At 42.8% G+C, this 27,158-nt stretch overlaps 1 protein-coding gene across 1 annotated transcript in view; it reads left to right on the forward strand.

The window, feature by feature from the left end:
* Positions 1-27,158, forward strand: part of LOC117511598 (lysosomal amino acid transporter 1 homolog) — an 81,482-nt gene that overhangs the window by 9,967 nt on the left and 44,357 nt on the right. Inside the window, exon 3 of the mRNA XM_034171572.1 lies at positions 2,150-2,237. Coding sequence (XP_034027463.1) covers positions 2,150-2,237 — 88 coding nt within the window. The remainder of the gene's footprint in view (positions 1-2,149; positions 2,238-27,158) is intronic.

The raw sequence follows: 27,158 nt of genomic DNA on the forward strand, positions 1-27,158 counted from the left end.
TTTTGTTATTGACCACATACTTATTTTCCACCATAATTTACAAATAAATTCTTTAAAAATCCTACAATGTGATTTTCTGGATTTTTTTTTTTTTTTTTTTTTTTTTTTTCTCTGATTTTGTCTCTCACAGATTTTGTCTCTATGTTGAAAATTACAGACCTCTCTCATCTGCCCCCACTTTATGTATGTATGTATGTATATATACCGTGAGGAAAATAAGTATTTGAACACCCTGCGCTTTTGCAAGTTCTCCCACTTAGAAATCATGGAGGGGTCTGAAATTTTCATCTTAGGTGCATGTCCACTGTGAGAGACATAAAAAAAAAAAAAAAAAAAAAAAAAAAAATCCGGAAATCACAAAGTATGATTTTTTTTATTTTTTTTTTTATTTATTTGTATGTTACTGCTGCAAATAAGTATTTGATCCCCTACCAACCAGCAAGAATTATGGCTCACACAGATCTGTTAATTTTTCTTTAAGAAGCCCTCTTATTCTGCACTTTTTACCTGTATTAATTGCACCTGTTTGAACTTTTTACCTGTATAAAAGACACCTGTTCACACACTTGATCAATCACACTCCAACCTGTCCACCATAGCCAAGGCCAAAGAGCTGTCTAAGGACACCAGGGACAAAACTGTAGACCTGCACAAGGCTGGGATGGACTACAAGACAACAGGCAAGCAGCTTGGTAGAAGACAACTGTAAACAACTGCAAAATCGCAGGGTGTTCAAATACTTATTTTCTTCAGTGTGTGTGTGTGTGTGTGTATGTATGTGTATATATATATATATATATATATATATATATATATATATATATATATATATATATATATATATTATACACACACATACCATAAGAAATCACATGTGCATAAGTATTCACAGCTTTTGGCTTGAAGCACAAAATTCAGCCCAGGTGCATCCTGTTTCACTGATCATCCTTGATGTTTCTACAACTTAATTAGGGTCCACCCGGGGTAAATTGGACATGATTTGGAAAGGCACACACCTCTCTACATGTAAGGTTCCACAGTTGACTGTGCATGTCAGAGCACAAAGAAAGCATGAAGTCAAAGGAATTCTCTGTAGACCTCAAAGACAGTCTTGAGGCACAAATCTCGGGAAGTGCACAGAAACATTTCTTCTGCTTTGAAGCTCCCAATGAGCACAATGGCCTCCATCATCTGTAAATAGAAGACGTTTGGATCTACCAGGACTCTTTGCTAGAACTAGCCACCCGTCTAAACTGAGTGATCGGGGAGAAGGAACCCCATGATCACTCTGTCAGAGCTGCAGCATTCCTCTGTGGAGAGAGGAGAGCCCAGACCTGAATCTGATTGAACATCTCTGGAGAGATCTGAAAATGGCTGTGTACCGACGCTCCCCATCCAACCTGATGGAGCTTGAGAGGTGATGCAAAGACGAATGGGCAAAATTGCCCAAAGATAGGTGCACCAAGATTGTGACATATTCAAGAGTCTTGAGGCTATATTTGCTGCCAAAGGTGCATCAACAAATTATTGAGCAAAGGGTATGAATACTTATGTACTCGTACATGTGCTTTCTTTAGTTTTTAATGTTTAATAAATTTGTCGTTGTGGGGTGTTGAAAGTAGAATTTTGAGGGGAACAAAATGAATTTACTTCTTCATTTTGGAATAAGGCTGTTGCATAACAAAATGTGGAAAGGTGAAGGGCTGTGAATACTTCCCGGATGCACTGTGTACCCTTTAATGTCTTTGAATAAAATGGAAGGGTTTTTTGTTGTTGTTGTTTGTAACTAGAATTTTTTTGTTTCTGTTGCCGTGTGTATGTTACTTTATTTTTGTTTATCTTTTTTTCTTTAAAGAAACTCATTTTAAGTCAGCACTGATCAATGTATATTAATCATCATTGCAGCACATAAATGGATGCAAAATAGATGTAATACAGTGGTGTCCAAAGTATTCCAGAAGTGGCCAAGAGGGTTCAGGTTTTCTCTGCCACCACCTACTCGACTAGGTGATTTCAGTGATTAACATCACTTTTGAGCAGATGGGATGAGTTCATTAGCCTGGGTGATCATTAATCCGGACAGTTCCAGAGTGTGATGGATGCTGCATCAGTACATGTTCCCTGACCTGACTGTCTCCTCTTTGTCCAGGTATATACAGCACTTTATTTTGTTGCTGCCGATTTGGTTTTGCTGGCAATGTACTTTTACTACAAGATGCAGAACAGAATGGCTGAAGGTGAGTTTGTGTGTGTGTTTTTTTTCTTCCTGTTCTTGAAACTACACAGTAGGAGTAACCTAAAATTTAATATCCGTATATGAGTCTCAGTGGTTTTGCAGTGCGTGACCCCTCTTCTTTGAGCAACAATTTAACCTGGGCTATTTTAATTTTCAAACCTGTCACTTCAAAGTTTAAAATCTAGGTGGGAAAACTTCTTGAATCAAAGATTTATATACATTTAACATCCTTTGGTATGTTGTATGATCATTAAGGATTTTTTTTATTTTATTTAACAGTACTTAGAATTACATGCGGAGTGCACTCAAACATGAGGGGGAGGGACCAGCACTTTGATCATTGGTCTGAGCTGTGGATGCTACAAAATGACTTGCTTCCAAATTAATGGATAGTTTTCTTCACTTACTTTGGGGTGATTCAAAAAAAAAAAAAAAAGAAAATTGTCAGGGTGGTTCCTGGTTGGTCTGATTTCTCACAGTATTGTGTACAACCCCAATTCCAATGAAGTTGGGACGTTGTGTAAAACGTAAATAAAAATGGAATGCAATGATTTGCAAATCCTCTTCAACCTATATTCAATTGAATACACCACAGACAAGATATTTAATGTTCAAACAGATAAACTTTGTTTTGTGCAAATATTTGCTCATTTTGAAATGAAGGATTCAAGGATTCAAAAGAATTTTGTCATATGCACAAAGGAACATGTTCCCTGCACAATGAAATGTTTACTGCATTTAACCCATCCTAATTGCCAGTTAGGAGCAGAAGTCGCCTTTAGGCGCCCAGGGACCAGCTCCAGATGTATGTCCTGCCTTAGGTCAACAGCAGGGCTGAGCAAACCGTGACCGGTCTCATGACGACAAACGACACACACAAACACACATAAGCCAGCCCGGTACATGAACATACGAGGGCTGTCAATAAAGTAACGGTCCTTTTTATTTTTTTCAAGAACTATATGGATTTCATTCATATGTTTTTACGTCAGACATGCTTGAACCCTCGTGCGCATGCGTGAGTTTTTCCACGCCTGTCGGTGACGTCATTCGCCTGTGAGCACTCCTTGTGGGAGGAGTCGTCCAGCCCCTCGTCGGAATTCCTTTGTCTGAGAAGTTGCTGAGAGACTTGCGCTTTGTTTGATCAAAGTTTTTTCTCAACCTGTGAGACACATCGAAGTGGACACGGTTCGAAAAATTAAGCTGGTTTTCAGTGAAAATTTTAACGGCTGATGAGAGATTTTGAGGTGATTCTGTCGCTTTAAGGACTTCCCACGGTGCGAGACGTCGCTCAGCGCTCTCAGCCGCCATCGTCAGCCTGTTCAAGCTGAAAACCTCCACATTTCAGGCTCTATTGATCCAGGACGTCGTGAGAGAACAGAGAAGTTTCAGAAGAAGTCGGTTTCAGCATTTTATCCGGATATTCCACTGTTAAAGGAGATTTTTTTAATGAAAGACGTGCGGACGGGTCCGCGCGTCGGGACGCAGCCGCCGCGACGCTCCGCCACAGGAAAAACACCTCTGTTGAAAGCCTTAAGGACAAGTTGGAACATGTCCTGCCTGTTAAACAATTTCTCATATACTCACTCCACTGAAAGCCATCAAAAGCCGCCTGGATTTTACAAATGGATATCAACACGGAGGTGTTTTTCCTGTGCCGCCGCACCGCGTCGGCTGCGTCCCGACGCGCGGATCCGTCCGCACGTCTTTCATTAAAAAAATCTCCTTTAACAGTGGAATATCCGGATAAAATGCTGAAACCGACTTCTTCTGAAACTTCTCTGTTCTCTCACGACGTCCTGGATCAATAGAGCCTGAAATGTGGAGGTTTTCAGCTTGAACAGGCTGACGACGGCGGCTGAGAGCGCTGAGCGACGTCTCGCACCGTGAAAAGTCCTTAAAGCGACAGAATCACCTCAAAATCTCTCATCAGCCGTTAAAATTTTCACTGAAAACCAGCTTAATTTTTCGAACCGTGTCCACTTCGATGTGTCTCACAGGTTTAGAAAAAATTTTGATCAAACAACGCGCCAGTCTCTCAGCAACTTCTCAGACAAAGGAATTCCGACGAGGGGCTGGACGACTCCTCCCACAAGGAGTGCTCACAGGCGAATGACGTCACCGACAGGCGTGGAAAAACTCACGCATGCGCACGAGGGTTCAAGCATGTCTGACGTAAAAACATATGAATGAAATCCATACAGTTTTTGAAAAAAATAAAAAGGACCGTTACTTTATTGACAGCCCTCGTATACAACCCCTGGCAAAAATTATGGAATCACCGGCCTCAGAGGATGTTCATTCAGTTGTTTAATTTTGTAGAAAAAAAGCAGATCACAGACATGACACAAAACTAAAGTCATTTCAAATGGCAACTTTCTGGCTTTAAGAAACACTATAAGAAATCAAGAAAAAAAAAATTGTGGCAGTCAGTAACGGTTACTTTTTAGACCAAGCAGAGGAAAAAAATATGGAATCACTCAATTCTGAGGAAAAAATTATGGAATCACCCTGTAAATTTTCATCCCCCAAATTAACACCTGCATCAAATCAGATCTGCTCATTGACATTGACCCTATGCCATGACATTGACCCTATGTGTCTTTTTGCAAGGAATGTTTTTGCAGTTTTTGCTCTATGGCAAGATGCATTATCATCTTGAAAAATGATTTCATCATCCCCAAACATCCTTTCAATTGTCCAAAATATCAATATAAACTTGTGCATTTATTGATGATGTAATGACAGCCATCTCCCTAGTGCCTTTACCTGACATGCAGCCCCATATCATCAATGACTGTGGAAATTTACATGTTCTCTTCAGGCAGTCATCTTTATAAATCTCATTGAAATGGCACCAAACAAAAGTTCCAGCATCATCACCTTGCCCAATGCAGATTCGAGATTCATCACTGAATATGACTTTCATCCAGTCATCCACAGTCCACAATTGCTTTTCCTTAGCCCATTGTAACCTTGTTTTTTTCTGTTTAGGTGTTAATGATGCCTTTCGTTTAGCTTTTCTGTATGTAAATCCCATTTCCTTTAGGCAGTTTCTTACAGTTCAGTCACAGACGTTGACTCCAGTTTCCTCCCATTCATTCCTCATTTGTTTTGTTGTACATTTTTCGATTTTTGAGACATATTGCTTTAAGTTTTCTGTCTTGACGCTTTGATGTCTTCCTTGGTCTACCAGTATGTTTGCCTTTAACAACCTTCCCATGTTGTTTGTATTTGGTCCAGAGTTTAGACACAGCTGGCTGTGAACAACCAACATCTTTTGCAACATTGTGTGATGATTTACTCTCTTTTAAGAGTTTGATAATCCTCTCCTTTGTTTCAATTGACATCTCTTGTGTTGGAGCCATGATTTATGTCAGTCCACTTGGTGCAACAGCTCTCCAAGGTGTGTTCACTCCTTTTTAGATGCAGACTAACAAGCAGATCTGATATGATGCAGGTGTTAGTTTTGGGGATGAAAATTTACAGGGTGATTCCATAATTTTTTCCTCAGAATTGAGTGATTCCATATTTTTTTCCTCTGCTTGGTCTAAAAAAGTAACCGTTACTGACTGCCACAATCTTTTTTTTCTTGATTTCTTATAGTGTTTCTTAAAGCCAGGAAGTTGCCATTTGAAATGACTTTAGTTTTGTGTCATGTCTGTGATCTGCTTTTTTTTCTACAAAATGAAACAACTGAATGAACATCCTCCGAGGCCGGTGATTCCATAATTTTTGCCAGGGGTTGTATAAAAAGCACACAAGGTAAGAGTTGGGAAAGAAAAATCTTCATTGCTGCTGCATTGAATCATGCAGCAGCAATGCAGGAAAAAAATCCATCAGCACAATGAACAATGATCACACACACAACAGGATGAGAGATGACGACCGAGATTTGTAAGAGTCCAGTTATCAGACAGAACACTCCGGAGGCCGCCTTTAGGTGCCATCAACAGCCTTGTTCGTCCGTTCTGGAGGGAGGAAGGGCCCAGCCCTGAACAGTCCACTCTCCACAGTCAAGGTCAGAGCTGGAGAAGCTGAGGGTGGGGGAAGACCAGGATGGGTGAGGCATGAGCGTTGTTCTTCTCCAGGAGGCTTTTATCACAGCGATCTTGAAGTGCAGCTGTGTTTTGGGAAGCCGAATGAAAATCCAGATTAGCAGACGCCTGAAAGATTCCACAGTCTGAGACAGAGTGGCTTCCAATACATCTGAATTAGGAGAGGAGATGTGGTCATTACTGACGATCAATGTGGTTTTCTAGTGCAGCCATCCTACCAGAGATGGTTTCCAACGCTGAGCTGACACTGCCCTTCCAATCGAATCAATCATGTGGGGCAGCCTGGACGGGCCAATTATTGCCGCTTCCACTTTCTTAATTTTCCGGTAAACCAGCTCTATGCCCGCTCCACACAGCAGGAACCCGGTCACCACCATGCCAAATATGTACACATCTTCGACGTCCTCCACAGACAGCATGTAAAGGCACATGACCTGCCATTTCCTCCAACTGTCCATCACGTAACCCATCACATGTGTCCCGGCAGGACAGGTCGGGTCCTCCGCTCCCGAGTGTCTTGTAGAAAAAAATAGTGTCAATTGCATTCAGAGACCACTTTAACAGATCCATTTTTGCTGTTTCCAGAAGAGCAAAGCTGGCAGCCTCACAGACAACACGCCACAGAAGCAGGAAAGATAAGGAGGGAGGGAGAAGAGAAAAATGCGACCGTCTCGGCCGAGAGCAAGGAGGCAAAAAAAAAAAAATGCCTGCAACATGTTTAAAAAAGCTGGGACGGGGCAACAAAAGACTGGGAAAGTTGATGAATGCTCAAAAAACTGATGTTTGGAGCATTCCACAGGTGAACAAGTTAATTGGAAACAGGTGAGTGTCATGACTGGGTATAAAAGGAGCATCCCCAAAAGGCTCAGCCATTCAGAACCAAAGGTGGGGCGAGGATCACCACTTTCAAATCAAATAAATTTTATTTATATAGCACCAAATCACAACAAACAGTTGCCCCAAGGCACTTCATATTGCAAGGCAAAAGCCATACAATAATTACAGAAAAACCCCAACTGTCAAAACGACCCCCTGTGAGCAAGCACTTGGCGACAGTGGGAAGGAAAAACTCCCTTTTAACAGGAAGAAACCTCCAGCAGAACCAGGCTCAGGGAGGGGCAGTCTTCTGCTGGGACTGGTTGCGGCTGAGGGAGAGAACCAGGAAAAAGACATGCTGTGGAGGGGAGCAGAGATCAATCACTAATGATTAAATGCAGAGTGGTGCATACAGAGCAAAAAGAGAAAGAAACACTCAGTGCATCATGGGAACCCCCCAGCAGTCTAAGTCTATAGCAGCATAACTAAGGGATGGTTCAGGGTCACCTGATCCAGCCCTAACTATAAGCTTTAGCAAAAAGGAAAGTTTTAAGCCTAATCTTAAAAGTAGAGAGGGTGTCTGTCTCCCTGATCCAAATTGGGAGCTGGTTCCACAGGAGAGGAGCCTGAAAGCTGAAGGCTCTGCCTCCCATTCTACTCTTAAAAACCCTAGGAACTACAAGTAAGCCTGCAGTCTGAGAGCGAAGCGCTCTATTGGGGTGATATGGTACTATGAGGTCCCTAAGATAAGATGGGACCTGATTATTCAAAACCTTATAAGTAAGAAGAAGAATTTTAAATTCTATTCTAGAATTAACAGGAAGCCAATGAAGAGAGGCCAATATGGGTGAGATATGCTCTCTCCTTCTAGTCCCTGTCAGTACTCTAGCTGCAGCATTTTGAATTAACTGAAGGCTTTTCAGGGAACTTTTAGGACAACCTGATAATAATGAATTACAATAGTCCAGCCTAGAGGAAAGAAATGCATGAAATTTGTTTAATATGCGCATTGAATGACATATCCTGATCCAAAATGACTCCAAGATTTCTCACAGTATTACTAGAGGTCAGGGTAATGCCATCCAGAGTAAGGATCTGGTTAGACACCATGTTTCTAAGATTTGTGGGGCCAAGTACAATAACTTCAGTTTTATCTGAGTTTAAAAGCAGGAAATTAGAGGTCATCTGTCTTTATGTCTGTAAGACAATCCTGCAGTTTAGCTAATTGGTGTGTGTCCTCTGGCTTCATGGATAGATAAAGCTGGGTATCATCTGCGTAACAATGAAAATTTAAGCAATGCTGTCTAATAATACTGCCTAAGAGAAGCATGTATAAAGTGAATAAAATTGGTCCTAGCACAGAACCTTGTGGAACTCCATAATTAACCTTAGTCTGTGAAGAAGACTCCCCATTTACATGAACAAATTGTAATCTATTAGATAAGTATAATTCAAACCACCGCAGTGCAATGCCTTTAATACCTATGGCATGCTCTAATCTCTGTAATAAAATTTTATGGTCAACAGTATCAAAAGCAGCACTGAGGTCTAACAGAACAAGCACAGAGATGAGTCCACTGTCTGAGGCCATAAGATCATTTGTAACCTTCACTAATGCTGTTTCTGTACTATGATGAATTCTAAACCCTGACTGAAACTCTTCAAATAGACCATTCCTCTGCAGATGATCAGTTAGCTGTTTTACAACTACCCTTTCAAGAATTTTTGAGAGAAAAGGAAGATTAGAGATTGGCCTATAATTAGCTAAGATAGCTGGGTCAAGTGATGGCTTTTTAAGTAATGGTTTGATTACTGCCACCTTAAAAGCCTGTGGTACATAGCCAACCTTAAAGACAGATTGGTCATATTTAAGATCGAAGCATTAATTAATGGTAGGGCTTCCTTGAGCAGCCTGGTAGGAATGGGGTCTAATAGACATGTTGATGGTTTTGAGGAAGTAACTAATGAAAATAACTGACAGAACAATCGGAGAGAAAGAGGCTAACCAAATACCGGCATCACTGAAAGCAGCCAAAGATAATGATATGTCTTTGGGATGGTTATGAGTAATTTTTTTCTCTAATAGTTAAAATTTTATTAGCAAAGAAAGTCATGAAGTCATTACTAGTTAAAGTTAAAGGAATACTCAGCTCAATAGAGCTCTGACTCTTTGTCAGCCTGGCTACAGTGCTGAAAAGAAACCTTCTTATTTTTTTCAATTAGCGATGAGTAGTAAGATGTCCTAGCTTTACGGAGGGCTTTTTTTTATAGAGCAACAGACTCTTTTTCCAGGCTAAGTGAAGATCTTCTAAATTAGTGAGACGCCATTTCCTCTCCAACTTACGGGTTATCTGCTTTAAGCTATGAGTTTGTGAGTTATACCACGGAGTCAGGCACTTCTGATTTAGGGCTCTCTTTTTCAGAGGAGCTACAGCATCCAAAGTTGTCTTCAATGAGTATGTAAAACTATTGACGAGATAGTCTATCTCACTCACAGAGTTTAGGTAGCTATTCTGCACTGTGTTGGTATATGGCATTGGAGAACACAAAGAAGGAATCATATCCTTAAACCTAGTTACAGCGCTTTCTGAAAGACTTCTGCTGTAATGAAACTTATTCCCCACTGCTGGGAAGTCCATCAGAGTAAATGTAAATGTTATTAAGAAATGATCAGACAGAAGGGAGGTTTCAGGGAATACTGTTAAGTCTTCAATTTCCATACCATAAGTCAGAACAAGATCTAAGATATGATTAAAGTGGTGGGTGGACTCATTTACATTTTGAGCAAAGCCAATTGAGTCTAATAATAGATTAAATGCAGTGTTAAGGCTGTCATTCTCAGCATCTGTGTGGATGTTAAAATCACCCACTATAATTATCTTATCTGAGCTAAGCACTAAGTCAGACAAAAGGTCCGAAAATTCACAGAGAAACTCACAGTAACGACCAGGTGGACGATAGATAACAACAAATAAAACTGGTTTTTGGGACTTACAATTTGGATGGACAAGACTAAGAGTCAAGCTTTCAAATGAATTAAAGCTCTGTCTGGGTTTTTGATTAATTAATAAGCTGGAGTGGAAGATTGCTGCTAATCCTCAGCCCGTGCTACGAGCGTTCTGGCAGTTAGTGTGACCCAGGGTGTTGACTCATTTAAACTAACATATTCATCCTGCTGTAACCAGGTTTCTGTAAGACAGAATAAATCAATATGTTGATCAATTATTATATCATTTACTAACAGGGACTTAGAAGAGAGAGATCTAATGTTCAATAGACCACATTTAACTGTTTTAGTCTGTGGTGCAGTTGAAGGTGCTATATTTTTTCTTTTTGAATTTTTATGCTTAAATAGATTTTTACTGGTTGTTGGTGGTCTGGGAGCAGGCACCGTCTCTACGGGGATGGGGTAATGAGGGGATGGCAGGGGGAGAGAAGCTGCAGAGAGGTGTGTAAGACTACAACTCTGCTTCCTGATCCCAACCCTGGATAGTCACGGTTTGGAGGATTTAAGAAAATTGGCCAGATTTCTGAAATGAGAGCTGCTCCAGCCAAAGTGGGATGGATGCCGTCTCTCCTATCAAGACCAGGTTTTCCCCAGAAGCTTTGCCAATTATCTATGAAGCCCACCTCATTTTTTGGACACCACTCAACCAGCAATTCAAGGAGAACATGCGGCTAAACACGTCACTCCCGGTCCGATTGGGGAGGGGCCCAGAGAAAACTACAGAGTCTGACATTGTTTTTGCAAAGTTACACACCGATTCAATGTTAATTTTATTGACTTCAGATTGGCGTAACCGGGTGTCATTACTGCCGACGTGAATTACAATCTTACCAAATTTACGCTTAGCCTTAGCCAGCAGTTTCAAATTTCCTTCGATGTCGCCTGCTCTGGCCCCCGGAAGACAATTGACTATGGTTGCTGGTGTCGCTAACTTCACATTTCTCAAAACAGAGTCGACAATAACCAGAGTTTGTTCCTCGGCGGGTGTGTCACCAGGTGGGGAAAAACGGTTAGAGATGTGAACGGGTTGGCGGTGTACACGGGGCTTCTGTTTAGGGCTACGCTTCCTTCTCACAGTCACCCAGTCGGCCTGCTTTCCCAGCTGCTCAGGATCTGCCGGAGGTGAACTAACGGCGGCTAAGCTACCTTGGTCCTCACCGACTACAGGGGCCTGGCTGGCTGTAGGATTTTCCAAGGTGCAGAGCCGAGTCTCCAATTCGCCCAGCCTTGCCTCCAAAGCTACGAATAAGCTACACTTATTACAAGTACCATTACTGCTAAAGGAGGCCGAGGAATAACTAAACATTTCACACCCAGAGCAGAAAAGTGCGGGAGAGACAGGAGAAGCCGCCATGCTAAACCAGCTAAGAGCTAGTAGCTGCGCTAAGCTAGCGGATCCCTAAAAACACACAGTGAATAATGTCTAAATAATTTAGAGGTGATTCAGCAGACGGAGTGCTTTAGTTAAGGCACGTGAAGATTACACTGTGAAACAAATCGTTATCTAGATCAATCTAACTGTGCAGATTAAACAGCTAACAGATACAGCAAAACACCGCTGTGCTCCGGAACAGGAAGTGATACAATACCGCAGTGAGAGCCAACCACCAGTAGAGGCCCAGTAGAGGACTTTGTGAACAACTGGATGAAAACATAGTCCAACAGTTTAAGAACAAGGTTTCTCAACGTTCAGTTGCAAGGAATATAGGGATTCCATCATCTGCAGTCCATAATATAATCAGAAGATTCAGAGAATCTAGAGAACTTTCTACACGTAAGCAGCAAGACCGAAAACCAACATTGAATTCCCGTGACCTTCTCAGGCATCACTGCATTAAAAACCGACATCATTGTATAAAGGATCTTACCGCGTGGGCTCAGGAACACTTCAGAAAACCATTGTCAGTTAACACAGTTCGTCTCTACGTCTACAAGTGCAAGTTAAAAACCCTTCCATGCAAAGCGAAAGCTATACAACAACATCCAGAAACGCTGCCGCCTTCTCTGGGCCCAAGCTCATTTGAAATGGACAGACGGAAAGTGGAAAAGTGTGCTGTGGTCTGAGTCCACATTTCATATTGTTTTTGGAAATCATGGACATCGTGTCCTCCACACAAAAGAGGAAAAAGATCATCCAGATTGTTACCAGTGCAAAGTTCAACAGCCTGCATCCGTGATGGTATGGGGGTGTGTTAGTGCGCATGACATGTGCAACTTGCACATCTGTGATGGTATCATCAATGCTGAAAGGTACATCCAGGTTTTGGAGCAACACATGCCATCCAAGCAATGTCTTTTTCAGGGACGTCCCTGCTTATTTCAGCAAGACAATGCCAAGCCACATTCTGTATATGTTACGACAGCGTGGCTTTGTACAGACCTGTCGCCCACTGAACATGTGTGGTGCATTATTAAGTGCAAAATACGACAACGGAGACCCTGGACTGTTGAACAACTGAAGTCGTACATCAAACAAGAATGGGAAAGAATTCCACCTACAAAGCTTCAACAATTAGTGTCCTCAGTTCCTTAACACTTATTGAGTGTTAGAAGGAAAGGTGATGTAACAGTGGTAAACATACCACTGTCCCGGTTTTTTTGAAACGTGTTGCAGGCATCCATTTCAAAATTGTTTTGTGCAAATATTTGCTAATGTTTATCAGTTTGAACATTAAATATCTTGTCTGTGGTGTATTGAATTGAATATAGATTGAAGAGGATTTGCAAATCATTGCTTTGTTTTTATTCACATTTTACACAACATCCCAACTTCATTGAAATCGGGGTTGTAGTTCCTATCTTGGTGCACTATGACACAGTACTGCCCACTCCTATTACACGGTGTGAAAATCTTTTCCTGTTTTTTAAATCCTAAACCATGCTGTTTGTTATGGCTTAATGTGACTGTATGTGTGCTATGACAGAATTGTTGTCGATAAAGCTGAAGCTTGGAACTGTTACACAATACTTTGAATTTTATGGGAAATATAAAATCTCATCACATTGGCAAAAGCTAGAGTTGGACCATAACACCAACAAAGTAGTTTCAGTTGATGCTCTAAAAGCAGTTTTGCATTGATAGTTGTGAATAGAATGTATAATTTTGCGACAAACTCTACGTTTTAGAAGTGCACATATGTAGATGTAGGCACAAAATTAGTCTGACAATCGATATAGCTTCTATCATCACGGTCGCAAAAACTTTAACGTGGCGTTGGAGCTTCACAGCAACCACAGTCTTTTACCTATGATGCCCAATCACCCACCCCCACCCCCCCGGACTAAACTAAACCAACTTTTTTTAGGTTCCTTAGATGACCCCAAAACACAATCAGGATGTTCCCAAAAATAAAAACTGGCCTCAAGCCAGTTATCCAAGATGGCTGCCAATATATATATATATATATATATATATATATATATACACTCAACAAAAATATAAACGCAACACTTTTGGTTTTGCTCCCATTTTGTATGAGATGAACTCAAAGATCTAAATCTTTTTCCACATACAAAATATCACCATTTCTCTCAAATATTGTTCACAAACCAGTCTAAATCTGTGATAGTGAGCACTTCTCCTTTGCTGAGATAATCCATCCCACCTCACAGGTGTGCCATACCAAGATGCTGATTAGACACCATGATTAGTGCACAGGTGTGCCTTAGACTGCCCACAATAAAAGGCCACTCTGAAAGGTGCAGTTTTATCACACAGCACAATGCCACAGATGTCGCAAGACTTGAGGGAGCGTGCAGTTGGCATGCTGACAGCAGGAATGTCAACCAGAGCTGTTGCTCGTGTATTAAATGTTCATGTCTCTACCATAAGCCGTCTCCAAAGGTGTTTCAGAGAATTTGGCAGTACATCCAACCAGCCTCACAACCGCAGAACACGTGTAACCACACCAGCCCAGGACCTCCACATCCAGCATGTTCACCTCCAAGATCGTGTGAGACCAGCCACTCGGACAGCTGCTGAAACAATAGGGTTTGCATAACCAAAGAACTTCTGCACAAACTGTCAGAAACAGTCTCAGGGAAGCTCATCTGCATGCTCGTCGTCCTCATCGGGGTCTCGACCTGACTCCAGTTCGTCGTCGTAACCGACTTGAGTGGGCAAATGCTCACATTCGCTGGCGTTTGGCACGTTGGAGAGGTGTTCTCTTCACGGATGATGCGAAGGAGATGTGTTGCACTGCATGAGGCAAATGGTGGTCACACCAGATACTGACTGGTATCCCCCCCCCAATAAAACAAAACTGCACCTTTCAGAGTGGCCTTTTATTGTGGGCAGTCTAAGGCACACCTGTGCACTAATCATGGTGTCTAATCAGCATCTCGGTATGGCACACCTGTGAGGTGGGATGGATTATCTCAGCAAAGGAGAAGTGCTCACTATCACAGATTTCGACTGGTTTGTGAACAATATTTGAGGGAAATGGTGATATTGTGTATGTGGAAAAAGTTTTAGATCTTTGAGTTCATCTCATACAAAATGGGAGCAAAACCAAAAGTGTTGCGTTTATATTTTTGTTGAGTATATATATATATATATTTTTTTTTTCTCACTTAAATACCAATGATTTCTGTCATTAAGTCTGTTGTTTGTTCCTATGTATTTTAATAAGGGTCTATTGGCAGCAGTGATGCCGGTAACGTGTTACTCTAATCTCACCACTTTTTTTAAGTAACGAGTAATCTAACGCGTTAATCTTTCCAAATCAGTAATCAGATTAAAGTTACTTCTCCATGTCACTGTGCGTTACTATTATTTTTCATTGTGGGTCGATAGCAGCATTAAACTTGGTCCGTGGGCAGGAGGTCGGGGTTCGACTGAACTGCCCACTTTAAGTGAGCTGTGAGCTTTTCATCCATGGTTTTTTGCAGCTGCTCGACTCGTCCTCACCTCTTAAAGCGCGGTAACAACAGAACACCTGCACTGAGCTTTACAAAGACATTTTTATACTTTTTTTTCCTCCTTTATTTAGAATTGTGAGCTGAGCCGCTCTGTATCTGGTCATTAAAAACAGCTGATCCTCCACGACGCGTCAACAACTAACACTATTTTCCACTCAAATGCACCTAAACTCTCTTTGAGGACCACATGATGTGAAAACACAATAAAACTTTCTTACCTGTAAATCTGGTCATGTTTTCTGCATAAATAAATGTTATCCATTCTTTGTGCTCAAACACCAAAGCAGGGGCAAATCCAGATGGAATGGGGGCGTGGGGGAGGGATGTGCCCCCCCACAACACCCCTAGATTAAAGGTCCAGTTTTGAAGCCTTTTTTTTTTACTACAACTACTACTACTTAAAATAATATTAATTTCGACAAGTAATATATTTAGAGAGAATTTAAATGTTAGAAAAATGCTAGAATGAATTTAATAGCTACATTTATAAACAATGTAGGTTCGAAATTGCAAGTTTTACTGTTACAGTGCTGTCAACAGTTAAATATGAGGTCAAGAAAGAGGTCTTTATTTTACTTATCATAAAACAAGTATTTATTTTCATTGAAGTCAAAGGGTGACTATAAAGTAAGTTTTGGCAAAACAGGTATCATTGTCATGTTGAGGTGGCAGAGGGTTGTTGTCGGCAGCTGGGGAAAGTAACTAAAAAAGTAACTAGTAATATAACTTAGTTACTTTTAGAATTGAGTAATCAGTAAAGTAACTAAGTTACTTTTTCAAGGAGTAATCAGTAATTGGATTACTTTTTCAAAGTAACTGTGGCAACACTGATTGGCAGCCATTTTGAATCTTAAACCATGAATGAATTTAGTTTAGGCACAAATGAGTTTGCTGTGACCTGCAATGGTCTTCCCATTGGATCACTGTGATATTTAAGTTGTTTATATGTTGTGTAAAGGTGTTTTAGTGAAAAAACCCTATTTTGGTGGCCATCTTGGATAACTGGCTTGAGGCCAGTTTTTATTTTTGGCAACATCCTGATTGTGTTTTGGCATCACCCAAGGAACCTAAAACAGTTGATTTGATTTAGTCCTGGGTGGGGCGCAATGTAGTGGTCGTAGCTTCTCTAGTATAGATTTGGACCTGCAAAATACATTATGCAGTTTCTAGAATGATTTTAATTGAATGTCCAGGAAATTCAAATGAGTCTTATAAATTTAATTTATTATTTGGCACATTTAGTTGATGTCATGTTTTACCACTGGCAAGGTTAAGATATTTCTTTTGTTCAGAGCTTGTGTGGTGACCAGGGACTGATTAATGGTGAGATCAACGTCCATTGCTCACCATTGTTACCCAATATCCCTCATTTCTCCAAAAAATATTTGTCGGCTTTCATGCAAAGACCTTGCCCAAGGACCCTTAGTGATTTTCCCAGTCAGGCGGGGATTTTGACGTGGCTCGTCTTTAGTCTTCTCAGGATGTCGTCTTTTAGATAACACAAACTAATTGCAAGTGATATGCTAGAAAAGGACACAACACTTTAGAATAATTCAGCCTTAAGCAAGATAAAATGCACAGAGTTTTTAAGTTTATTTAAGCCTTCGACACAGAGCTTAGACAAACTGAGTCCTCTAGAGAGACTGAATATGACAACCGCGCTCGTCTATTTATTGGAGACCCGCGGGCATCGCTCCTCCTTCAACTTTTTTATTTATTTAATTCCCAAGACATGGTTTTCTATTGGAAGCGTCCTCTAGTGAACCCTAAGCAGGTGTTAGGCCATTATTTCAATGTGACAAACGCTCCCATTAAAACATGAAGGATTTACAACTGATTTTTTTAAAAGACCTTCAGCCACAGGTGCAGCTGGCCTGAGGCCCCCCCCACACGTGGCCTCAGTCACACGTGCAGCTGGCCTGAGGCCCCTGCACGGGGCCTGCGGGAAAGCACCTAAAAGGCCTTGGAAAGCCCCTGACAGACTGAATGACTAATAGAGCCCTTTTTTTGGGTTGAACACCTGCTAGTTCAACCAGAGGACATACAGTTCGGATCAGGACACTTGATAGTTCATCACAGTTCAAATATGGACCTAAAAATTCTTCTACAGTCCCTCCTCTGGGACTCGAAAGAGTCCCATTACTTCAACTATACTCTTGGGTTGTTTACTGACAAGACATCTTCATTTGTGCATTGCAATAATAAAAAAGAAAAACACATCACTCGACTTACTGATAACTCTGGTGCGGATATGAATATCAGTGATACTTCACACGGTAAATATATTGAAGTGCAGGTGAACCTACATACTAAGGCACAAGGTGATCAATTAGCTGGATTATATCAACGCAAGGTGACATTCAAACATTGAGTTTTGGTGTAATTCAAGGCACTTAAAATGGCCACATAAAACAAGTTACAGCAACCTCTTAATCATGGCAAAGTAAAGGCATTACATTGACATTAGTGCAACCAATCATCTTCTGGCATCTATTGTCTCACTCAACCAGAGGCTCCAACCCATTATACGTGGTTCTACATATTATTTTGTTAAAGCATCACACATTTATTTTTTTTAAATGCATCAAATAACCCCTACGTTACCACTATTTAGTCAACCAATCAAGAAACTATTCTAAGGTTGCGCAGCTATATCTAGTTAAATGATAAACACAATAAATGGTTTCCCTTAATGTCTGTCCTTAAGTCATTTGCCTTAGTCAATCATATAATGGTTTTCATTATAGGCCATTTCTCAACATTCTCCACTTTGTTTTTCTTCTTTTTCAGCTTGTTTTCTAATGCCCTTTTTGGCCAGACGCCAAATTTAGGCGATGCATGTCTCTTGAGGCATGCTATAATTTAAGAAAAAGGGGTCCCTATGGTGCATCTTTACTACTAAATCTACAAACACGCCGTGTAAGGGTCCCCTTTTTATAACTTTGCAATGTGATATCTATGTGTGCGCATTTAGCTTTATCTGTGTTACGCAGATGATGGTAAGGACAGACATTTACCCAACCTTCGTTACTAACATATATCCTTCTTTGTTTTTATTTACACTCAGATTTCTGAAACCAGTCCGTAATTCAAACTCAAGAACCAAGGTCATCGTCCGTTTTCAGTGCCATTACGTCAGTCCGCGCTCCTCAGCATTTACTCAGCGTCTGAAGTTTTGGGAGAAGTTGGGGAATATGGGGAGGTTGGCCTTTCAGGGGTAGTGGGGGAAGGATCAGGAATTCTGGCTTTCAGACAGTCGCGCAGTTCTCTGATGGATCTTTCCAGCTCCTTGTGCTGCTTGGCCAGGTTGTACAGGGCCCCCAGAGAATTCTTGCCCACATTCAGGGTGGTGGTGGCCAGCCCTAGCTGTTCCCTTTCCATATGCTCCATCATGCTGGCTAGCATGTCCATACTAGACTGAAGACCACACAATTGAGTATGGAGGCCCTCCTGAGCACAAGAGATGTTGGCATTGTCACGGTGTATCCTGAACAGGTATGCAGCTGTCTGACTTAGTTGTGGCATGATTTCCTCAAATAGCTCATGGGGAATGTGATTTGTGAGGGGCAGGAGCTGCTCCAAGGTTTTTGGAACAGACTCTTGTGGAAGACGAAGCTCTCGAACCAAGATTGCCATGTCCAGTGGGGTGACCATGACCAGATTAAGGTTGTGCAGTCCAGGGGACAGGAAGTACAAGGGGGAAGGCATTTCGTGTGTGGGGGGAGTATTGTTGATGTCGCACAGGCAAGTGGTTGGGACACTCTGGGCATTTAGTAGCCTGTACAAAGCTCCCCTCTGTCCTGGTGGGTGAGTTCGACTAAGGTCCACCCCTGCTGATCCTCCTCCAGAGGCACTGGGCTGATCAGAATATCTCTCCTGCCTTGGGGGTGGAAAGCTGGGGACAGGTCCTAGCAGTGAATTGGGTCTAGGATGCACTCGGGCGGTTGCTGCATATGGCCGACCTTGGCTGCCTCCCCTGGAGGGTATCGTTGCCACTGGCACATGTGACTGTCTCCATGGCATCTGCGGAAGGGGTGTGTTCCTGAGTCCAAAGGGTCCTTCAGGTGATGGTGGAGTCCTTGGGCCGACTCTTGCTGCAGGCAGATTCTGTGAAGCCGTCATCGCCAGGTGCTGGAACGATGAAGATCCTTCTGTTGCCAACTGGTTTAGCTGCTGGATGGAAGGCGGCTGTGGCGACCAATCATGTCTCGACCATCCCTCCTGTATATCCTCTTCTCCAAACAGTTCTGAGAGTCCAATCAGACTTGATAGAGGCAGATCAGGCATAGGTCCCTGATCAGGGGAGTCTGGTCTCTCAGCCATACTCCTGTGTCCTAGTAATATACATATACGTTCATTATTACAGCTCCATGTCATTCTTTCAGATATTGTCTATCCTATCCCTCATTTTTGTGGGTGCATGTGTGTGAATGTAAATGTGCGTGCATGTCTTCTTCCTCGTCTACAATATCACCTAGCACGGTCCATCCCAGTCCTCCCTATCTGGGGTGTACGCCACAATATTAGGGAGCTGGGGGCTGTCGGGGAGGATAATTGGTATTTCATCCATTTCCATATATTCTGGTTCTCTGTCTGTTTCGTTTGTGCTTTCTTCCAGGGCTCGGATGGCTAACAGTGGGAGCTGTCCTACTGTGGATGAAATCAATTTATTGACCAGAAATTTTATCAGGGGAATACCACAACATATTACCAGCAAGACCGCCACCCCTGTTAGTGCCAAGACTACACCTATCTGGTATAACCAGTCTTTCCATGATATCCACCCTCTCCTTAGAGTCCCAAACAGTGAAAACAGTGGGCCAATATTCATTCCATTCCCTACAATGTATCCAGAATCGTCAGTTTCATTTCTCCCTCCTATGGAGTTACTTAACAGTTCCTGTTGCATCTCTTCAAGTGTGATTAAGAGCTCTGTCAAATTTCCGTCTTCCCCTGTACGCATGGGAATAGCTGTGCAACATTCGGTGGCTTTGATCATAATACAAACTCCTTGTTCATCAGCCATCATCATCTCGATAGCTAATCTATTTTGCATTGTCATTAGCGAGGTGGCGTGCAGTTGTTCGGTTAAGGCTCCTACTGCTGCCAATGTCCAGTTCAGGTATCTTTGCTGATTATACCACAAGTAATGAATCCACTGCACCTCCTGGAACCTAGAACGGATTTTTGGAGTAACCCCGAACAGAGCCAATGCCCATCCCCATTTATCCGCGTCTTCATCTGCTTTAACTCTGCTACTGTCTATGGCTTCTAACTGTCGGGGTATCCCTTCTGGTATCCCGTTTCTTACTGTGATGTTGTAGTCTGTTTTAAGTGTCATTATTCCTCTTTTCTTACGAAGTTTCTGTGGCATGGGTTGTATTGAATTTGGCATTTCAATTACTGTTATAGCTCCTGTGAGCATCACAGGAGCACAAAGGCCTTTCCAATTCGGAGACAGCGATGACAGGAGTTTCCTTCTTTGTCCGCATATCCAAAAGATGTCAGCTAAGGGTACCGTTCCCTTAGCTAAATTTGGAGTAGATACCCATGAAGCATGGGTGAGATTCAGTCCAATTACAGACCCCCCTGTGGCCGGTACTATTTGTTCACACTGTATGCCTGCTGCTGGCAGGGTGTGACAGACTGTAATGTTCCATGCTGTTTTGGCCGGTTTGTATTCTTGCTGCTTTTGCATACACTGTATGTGGTGTTTTGGCTGGGTCGTCCCTACCTGCCAATCGCTTATGTATTGTGCTACTAAGCCTTTAGCTATACAGAATGGGTGTATCATCCCTTTCTCTATTTTAATCATAGGTGGAACGGTTCCTTCTGTACTTAGGGGCACTGGACAAAGTTTACTGTCGGCAGCATATTTTTCATCACCTACTGCCATTTTCATAACACATTGTGTATAGCATTCTGCTTGGTCTGAGTTATGTTGGGGACTCCTATAACAGTTGTTGATATCAGGTAGGGGTTTAGCCTGAGGTATCACACCTTTCCGGTGACAGGCTATGCAAGGCTTTTCACTGATCTGCCTAGCCGAAAATTTCTACCATTGGTAAAATAAATTGGTCTTCAACCCTTGTGTGCGGGCTAGGTCTGTACTGGGATCCCATCTCCCTAAGTGACTGCTTGTTTCTAGGCTTCTAATTGTCCTCTTTTTCCTTGGTTTGATTTTTACCCATTTTGTGGCTTCATGTACTGTAACAGTTACGTCTTGCTTGGTTTCCCTGCATCCTCTTTTATCACAAATTACCTCTATGTTGAGTGTTCCCTCCTCTTCACATTTGATGCTAATGGCTTTGCCTAATATGTAATCCCCCAGCTTTCCCTGTATTCCTATGTTCTTGTAGGCTTTTGATTTAATGTATACCAAATTATATGTTTTTCCTGTGTTTAGAATGCCTTGTTTAGCTGCTATTGCGGCCATGGCCACGGCACAGTCCGTTGTATGTTTTGGATGTCTATTTTCTCCCATACTGACCACCAGTAGTATTGTCAATCCCTTGAATAATTCCTTAATCATTGCTCTGATGACTGTTGAGATGTACTACTAGATGTGCTACTGAGTGAGCCGTCGCTAGATGAGCTGTCACTAGGGATGTGTGGTGTATCTGTGCTTTGTCTGGGTTGTACTTCCTGCGGTTCTTCTGTCGGTAAATCTACTGAGTTGCTGTCCGAGTCTGATGTCTCCTGTGGCCTGTCTGTCGGTCTGTATTTCTGTCTGTCTGTTGGCCTGCGTCTCCAGTTGTTTCTGAGTCTGCATCTGAGTCTGTCGCTGCTCTATCTGGCAGGGATCCACTACTCTCTGAAGCTGTGCGTCGTCTTTGTTCAATCAGTCTCTGTGAGCGCCTTGGCCGGTGTTCGCCTGGCTGCAGGGAGGCGTGGCCTTCCCTCGGTGCTTCTTCTGGCTGCAGGGAGGCATGGCCGTCCCTCGGTGCTGCTGTAGGGTCTCTGGCTTCTCCTGCTTCCCCCCTTGGCCCGGCGGCTCTGCCAAGACGAGCTTGCCGAGGCCGCAGGGGCGCTGGGCCACCAACCCTACAGCAGTGGTTTAAATGAAACCAAGTGTCCTTACCGTCTACTTTGACTGCTGTACGTGAGGCAAGAATAACTTTAAAAGGACCTTCTCGGCGGGGCCTGTCCCACTTCTTTTTGAACACCTTGACGTAAACCAGATCACCAGGCTGGATGCTCTGATTTTCGAGTGGAATCTCTGCTTCTCTGTCTTCTGTAGCACCTTTGACCTGCAAAAAGATAGTTTTGTGTATTTGGGTTAACTGTCTCAGATAATTATGCCATTCGTCTTGTAGCTGCTCCAGCGATGGTCCTTCGTAGGGTCCTCTCAGGTATGGAATAGGCATCGGCCGACCTGTAAGAGCTTCAAATGGTGTCAAATGGGTTAGTCGGTTAGTTTGTGAGCGCATTGACAATAAAGCAAGCGGCAACGCATCCAGCCAGGTTAGTTTGCCATTGCTGTCTGCTATGATTTTTGCTAGTTTGTTCTTTAAAATGCCATTAGCCCATTCCACCGCCCCATTTGATTGAGGGTGATAAACACACCCAAACTTCTGTTTGATACCCAATTGTTTGAATGTTTCTTGTGTAACCTTGGCTACAAAAGCCCTACCGTTGTCAGATGAGATAGTATCTGGAATGCCAAATCTTGGAAAGACATCTCGGCACAAGAATTTGGCTACCGTTTTATGGTCTTGATTTGCAGAGGCTACTGCCTCAATCCATCGGCTGAATCTGCATATCACTACCAAAACATATCTCATTCGTTTAACTCGATTTTCAGCTCCCATGTCTATGAAATCCATCATAAGATGTCTGAATGGCCCATCAGGGACCGGAATGTGGGCTAAAGGGGCTGTGAATGATTTCCGGACATTGTACTGTGCACATACCTCACACTCATTCAACAAACGGTCCACTGTAGCTGCCATATATGGTGACCACCAGACAGCTTTTAGTTTGTTCATAATTTGGACTCGCGAACAATGATCGGGTCCGTGGGCCCAAATGATTGCATGTCGTAATAAATTGGTGGGTAACACAAAATGTCCATGACTACTGCACCACAGCTTGTCCGCTGGCCCCTGACTGCGTGTCTCAATAGTGCCTCGTTTAACCCACATTCGTTTTTCTTCTCCACTGGCCCTACTTTGAGCCACTATCAGTGCGTCAAGTGAAACCAGTGGGGCACAATCTTGGATGGTTAGCAGGGGAAACATATTTTCTCCTTGTGCTCCTTTGCGAGCTGCGTCATCTGCTAGGTTGTTACCTTGAGCTATGATATTATTCTTTTGATGACCTGCACATTTAATGATGGCTACCTCAGACGGTAATTGGAGAGCTTGTAACAGTTGGGAAATCGCTTCTCCATGAGTGACAGGGGTGCCATCTGCTCTCAGGAATCCCCTTTGTTTCCAAATGTTTGCATGTACATGACATACGCCATAAGCGTAGGCCGAGTCTGTGTAGATATTAACACGTTGATCTTTAGCTATCTGGCAAGCCATAGTTAAGGCTTTGATTTCTGCCAGTTGGGCTGAACAAGGCTGATCAATTCCTTGGGACTCCAGTAATTCAAAGGTCTCGCCATCCGTGTTTAGTTTAACAATCCCCATACCTGCATGCAATCCCGCGGCATCCCGAAAGCATGAGCCATCCACGAACAGGGTTAGATCTGCATCTATGGCGTGATTATACAAATGTTCTCTGGCTCTCAAAAATTTCTCTGTCTCTGCCACACAGTTATGTGGAGTACCATCTAACGGTGTGGTCAATTTGGTGGCAGGATTCACCTTGTGACAACGTTGTATTGTTATTTCTGGAGCGGACAACACAACTTCATATCCAGTGCGTCTAGCTTGTGTTAAGACGAAACGTTGACTGGTTAGCAGGGCATGTAACTGATGCGACGTGTACAACGTTACTGCATGTCCCATGATTATGGATGATGCTTTTTGAAATGCAAAGGCAGCTGCTGCTAGACCCTGATAGCATGGTGGCAATCCTGTTTCAATGTTGTCAAGCTTTGTACTATAATAGGCCAATGGTTGTTTTCCTTCATTTGTTTCCTGCATTAGTACAGCACAAGCATAACCAGCTTTTTCAGTAACATACAAATGGAAAGGTTTCCCATAATATGGGTTGCCTAACGTGGGAGCAGATTGCATGTCTGTTTTTAGGGCCTCAAAAGCTCCCGTTGCCTCATCTGTCCAGACGAGGAGAGCTGCATTGCTTGTTTGCCCCACTGCTCTAATCATGGCACGCAAAGGTGCAGTTTTTATAGCATAATCACAAATCCACGGCCGACTGTACCCTGCCATCCCAAGGAATGAAAGCATCTGTCCCACTGTGTGGGGTTTGGGAGCCTTGATTATAGCCTCCACTTGGCTTGGGGCTATACATCGCGTGGTCCCACACAACTGTCTTCCCAAGTATTCTACTTGTTGTTTGCAGAACTGCAATTTGTCCTTACTTACTTTATGACCTCCATCTGCCAATGCATGCAATACAATTAATTAATCTTTTTCACACTGTTCTTGAGTCTCTGATGCAATAAGGAGATCATCCATATATTGCACCAATGTACTGGGTATGTCAAGGTGTTGTAAATCTTCAGCCAGGACTTTGTTAAAGATGGCTGGGGACAGGTTCAGTCCCTGAGGTAGCCGTGTATACGTTAGCTGTTGTCCCAGAAATGTGAATGCAAACAAATGTTGTGAGTCTGGGTGCACAGGCACACTGAAATAGGCTGAACACAGATCGATTACTGTGTACCATTTTGCTCCAGCAGGGATGCTTGATAGTATAGTATGCGGATCAGGTACTATAGGTGCATCCATTTCTATTATTGCATTGATAGGACGCAGATCATGTACCAGCCGATACTCTTTGGTATTGTTTTTAGGGATAGGGTAGATAGGAGTATTGCATGGGCTTGCAGTTTTTATTAAAACTCCAGCTGCCATTAGTCCCTTAATTACTGGTTTTATGCCTTCAATAGCCTGAGGTTTTAATGGATACTGCCTTTGGTGAGGCAGTTTTGCTTCCGGTTTTACTTTTATTTTTACTGGTAAGGCTGTTTTTACTAGTCCTACATCTGTTTTGCTTTTGGACCACACCACTGGTGGTATTTGCTCTAACAATTTCTCTTGTTGGGCCGATAACACCATCTGTCCCTCTGGTCTAGGATTGAGCTCCACTTTTTGAGTTATAGCCTCATCATTTACTTTTAAATTAATTCGTATAAACTGCTGGTCTTTTGACAGATGTACTTGTGGACTTTCCATGTTTTGCCATTCTTCAACTTCTGAGGCTGTCTTTACCATTGGACCTAGGTCATGGGATTTGTACTTTTCTGAGACTAAAAGGGTCACATGAGGCGTGGCATTCGGCACTTGATAACATTGTTGTTCAGCTGAAGTTAGCTTGACAGAAGCTGCGGCCCCTTGGGGGCCTAAATAAATTTCTGTGGTGGTTATGTGAAACAGCCGTTGATTCATCAATACATCCCAGCAGCATGCATAGTCAGTTTGTTCTTGTTTGGCATCGAACATCAGGGTGACATGTAAAGGTAAACTAGGTGTATATACTGCTTCATAGTGTTGTTCGGCCCAGGGCTTCCATTTTTCCCATTCCAGTTGAAGATTTGAATTTTCTGGTTGTAACTTCAGCCAGTATACCATGGGTTGCACAGGTCGGACCTTGTTTTCCATGTCCATAAGCACCATAATGTTGGCGAGTGCTTTGTCAGGAAAGTGTATTTGCAGTCCTTGATGGGTGCACACTATCTGGGTTTGTAGCTTACATAAAATGTCTCTTCCCAGCAAATTCACAGGTGTATTTTGTGAGTATAACAGGGGTGCTTCAATTGTTTTTCCTGCAATCGTTACAGGAAGTGGGCGTGTAAAAGGTATTATTTGAGTTTTCCCAGAGAAGCCGATGGTCTTAATTACAGACCCAGAGAGGGGGAGATGAGCGCCCATTTTCCCTATGCAAGAGTATGTTGCCCCTGTATCCACCATGAAAGGGAAATCTCTGTTTTGTATATTAACGGTGACGGTTGGCTCTTCCTTAGGTATCATCGAAATAGCCAATGCCACCGTTTCCCCCTCTGTCTTCTCTAGGCCTCCCTATTGCCAATAGGCAGAGGGTCCAACCCAAGGTCGGGCCGGACAATTTCTCATTCGATGTCCAGGTTGTCCACAGCTCCAACACTCATTAGAGGGTTGATCCCCTATTGGGGGTGTTGGTCCCATAGGCGGTCCCGCTTGACTGTTCCTGGGAGCTGAGTTTTGGAATCTGCTTCCAAATGAAGGTTGGCGAGATCCTCTTCGCCACCCTCCTCTTTGACCTTGAAAGTTCCGTGACTCTCCTCTCCACCCATGACTGTAGGTGGGTCCATTTCCGGGTGTGCCAGTGCTATGGTAGTGATAGTGATGCTCCACTGGTGCTGAGACTTCTCCTGTAGGAGTGCTTCCTGCTGCTCCTTGGGGGCTCTGTGTGGCTGTTACCACAGGTGCCTGTATGGTGGCAGCAGTGTTTGTCGTAGGGCCTGTGCTTGCCGACTCAGAAGGAACAGGGGTCATCATTGGTGCCTGGGTCTTTGTTTTTTCTTTCTTGCCTTTGGTTAGTTCTCCCAACTGCATCTGCACCAATTTTTTCGTCAGGGATTTTGCTGCATCTTCTTCTTTTTGTTTTTCTTTCTTGTAGATTTCAAGATGGTGACAAATATGCTCAGAGTATAAAGCCCAATTCATTTTCGATAGTCCCACGACTCCATCTAGGGCTTTCTGAACCTCATCTGGTAGAGCCTTTTTTACAGTTATTTTAAACAGGATTTCAGTTGCTGGAGAATGGTTCCATGCATTTCCTGTTTCCTCCGCCCATCTCTTCTGGAATCGGTGCAGGAACTTCTTTGGGCACTCTTCAGGTGTCCACTCCTCATCATCCAATTTAGAGGGATCCAAGACCTCAGGGTACTTTCTTCTCAGTCCTTCCCACATGGAGTTTCTATAGCGATTAAAGGGGACTTCATCATGTTGATTAGTGCCCATCATTTGTGTTAGTCCAACCTTTCCTGCTAATTCTTCAGTGTCATGTT

The sequence above is a fragment of the Thalassophryne amazonica genome, chromosome 6 (genome assembly GCF_902500255.1).
Source record: "Thalassophryne amazonica chromosome 6, fThaAma1.1, whole genome shotgun sequence".
Lineage (NCBI taxonomy): Eukaryota > Metazoa > Chordata > Actinopteri > Batrachoidiformes > Batrachoididae > Thalassophryne > Thalassophryne amazonica.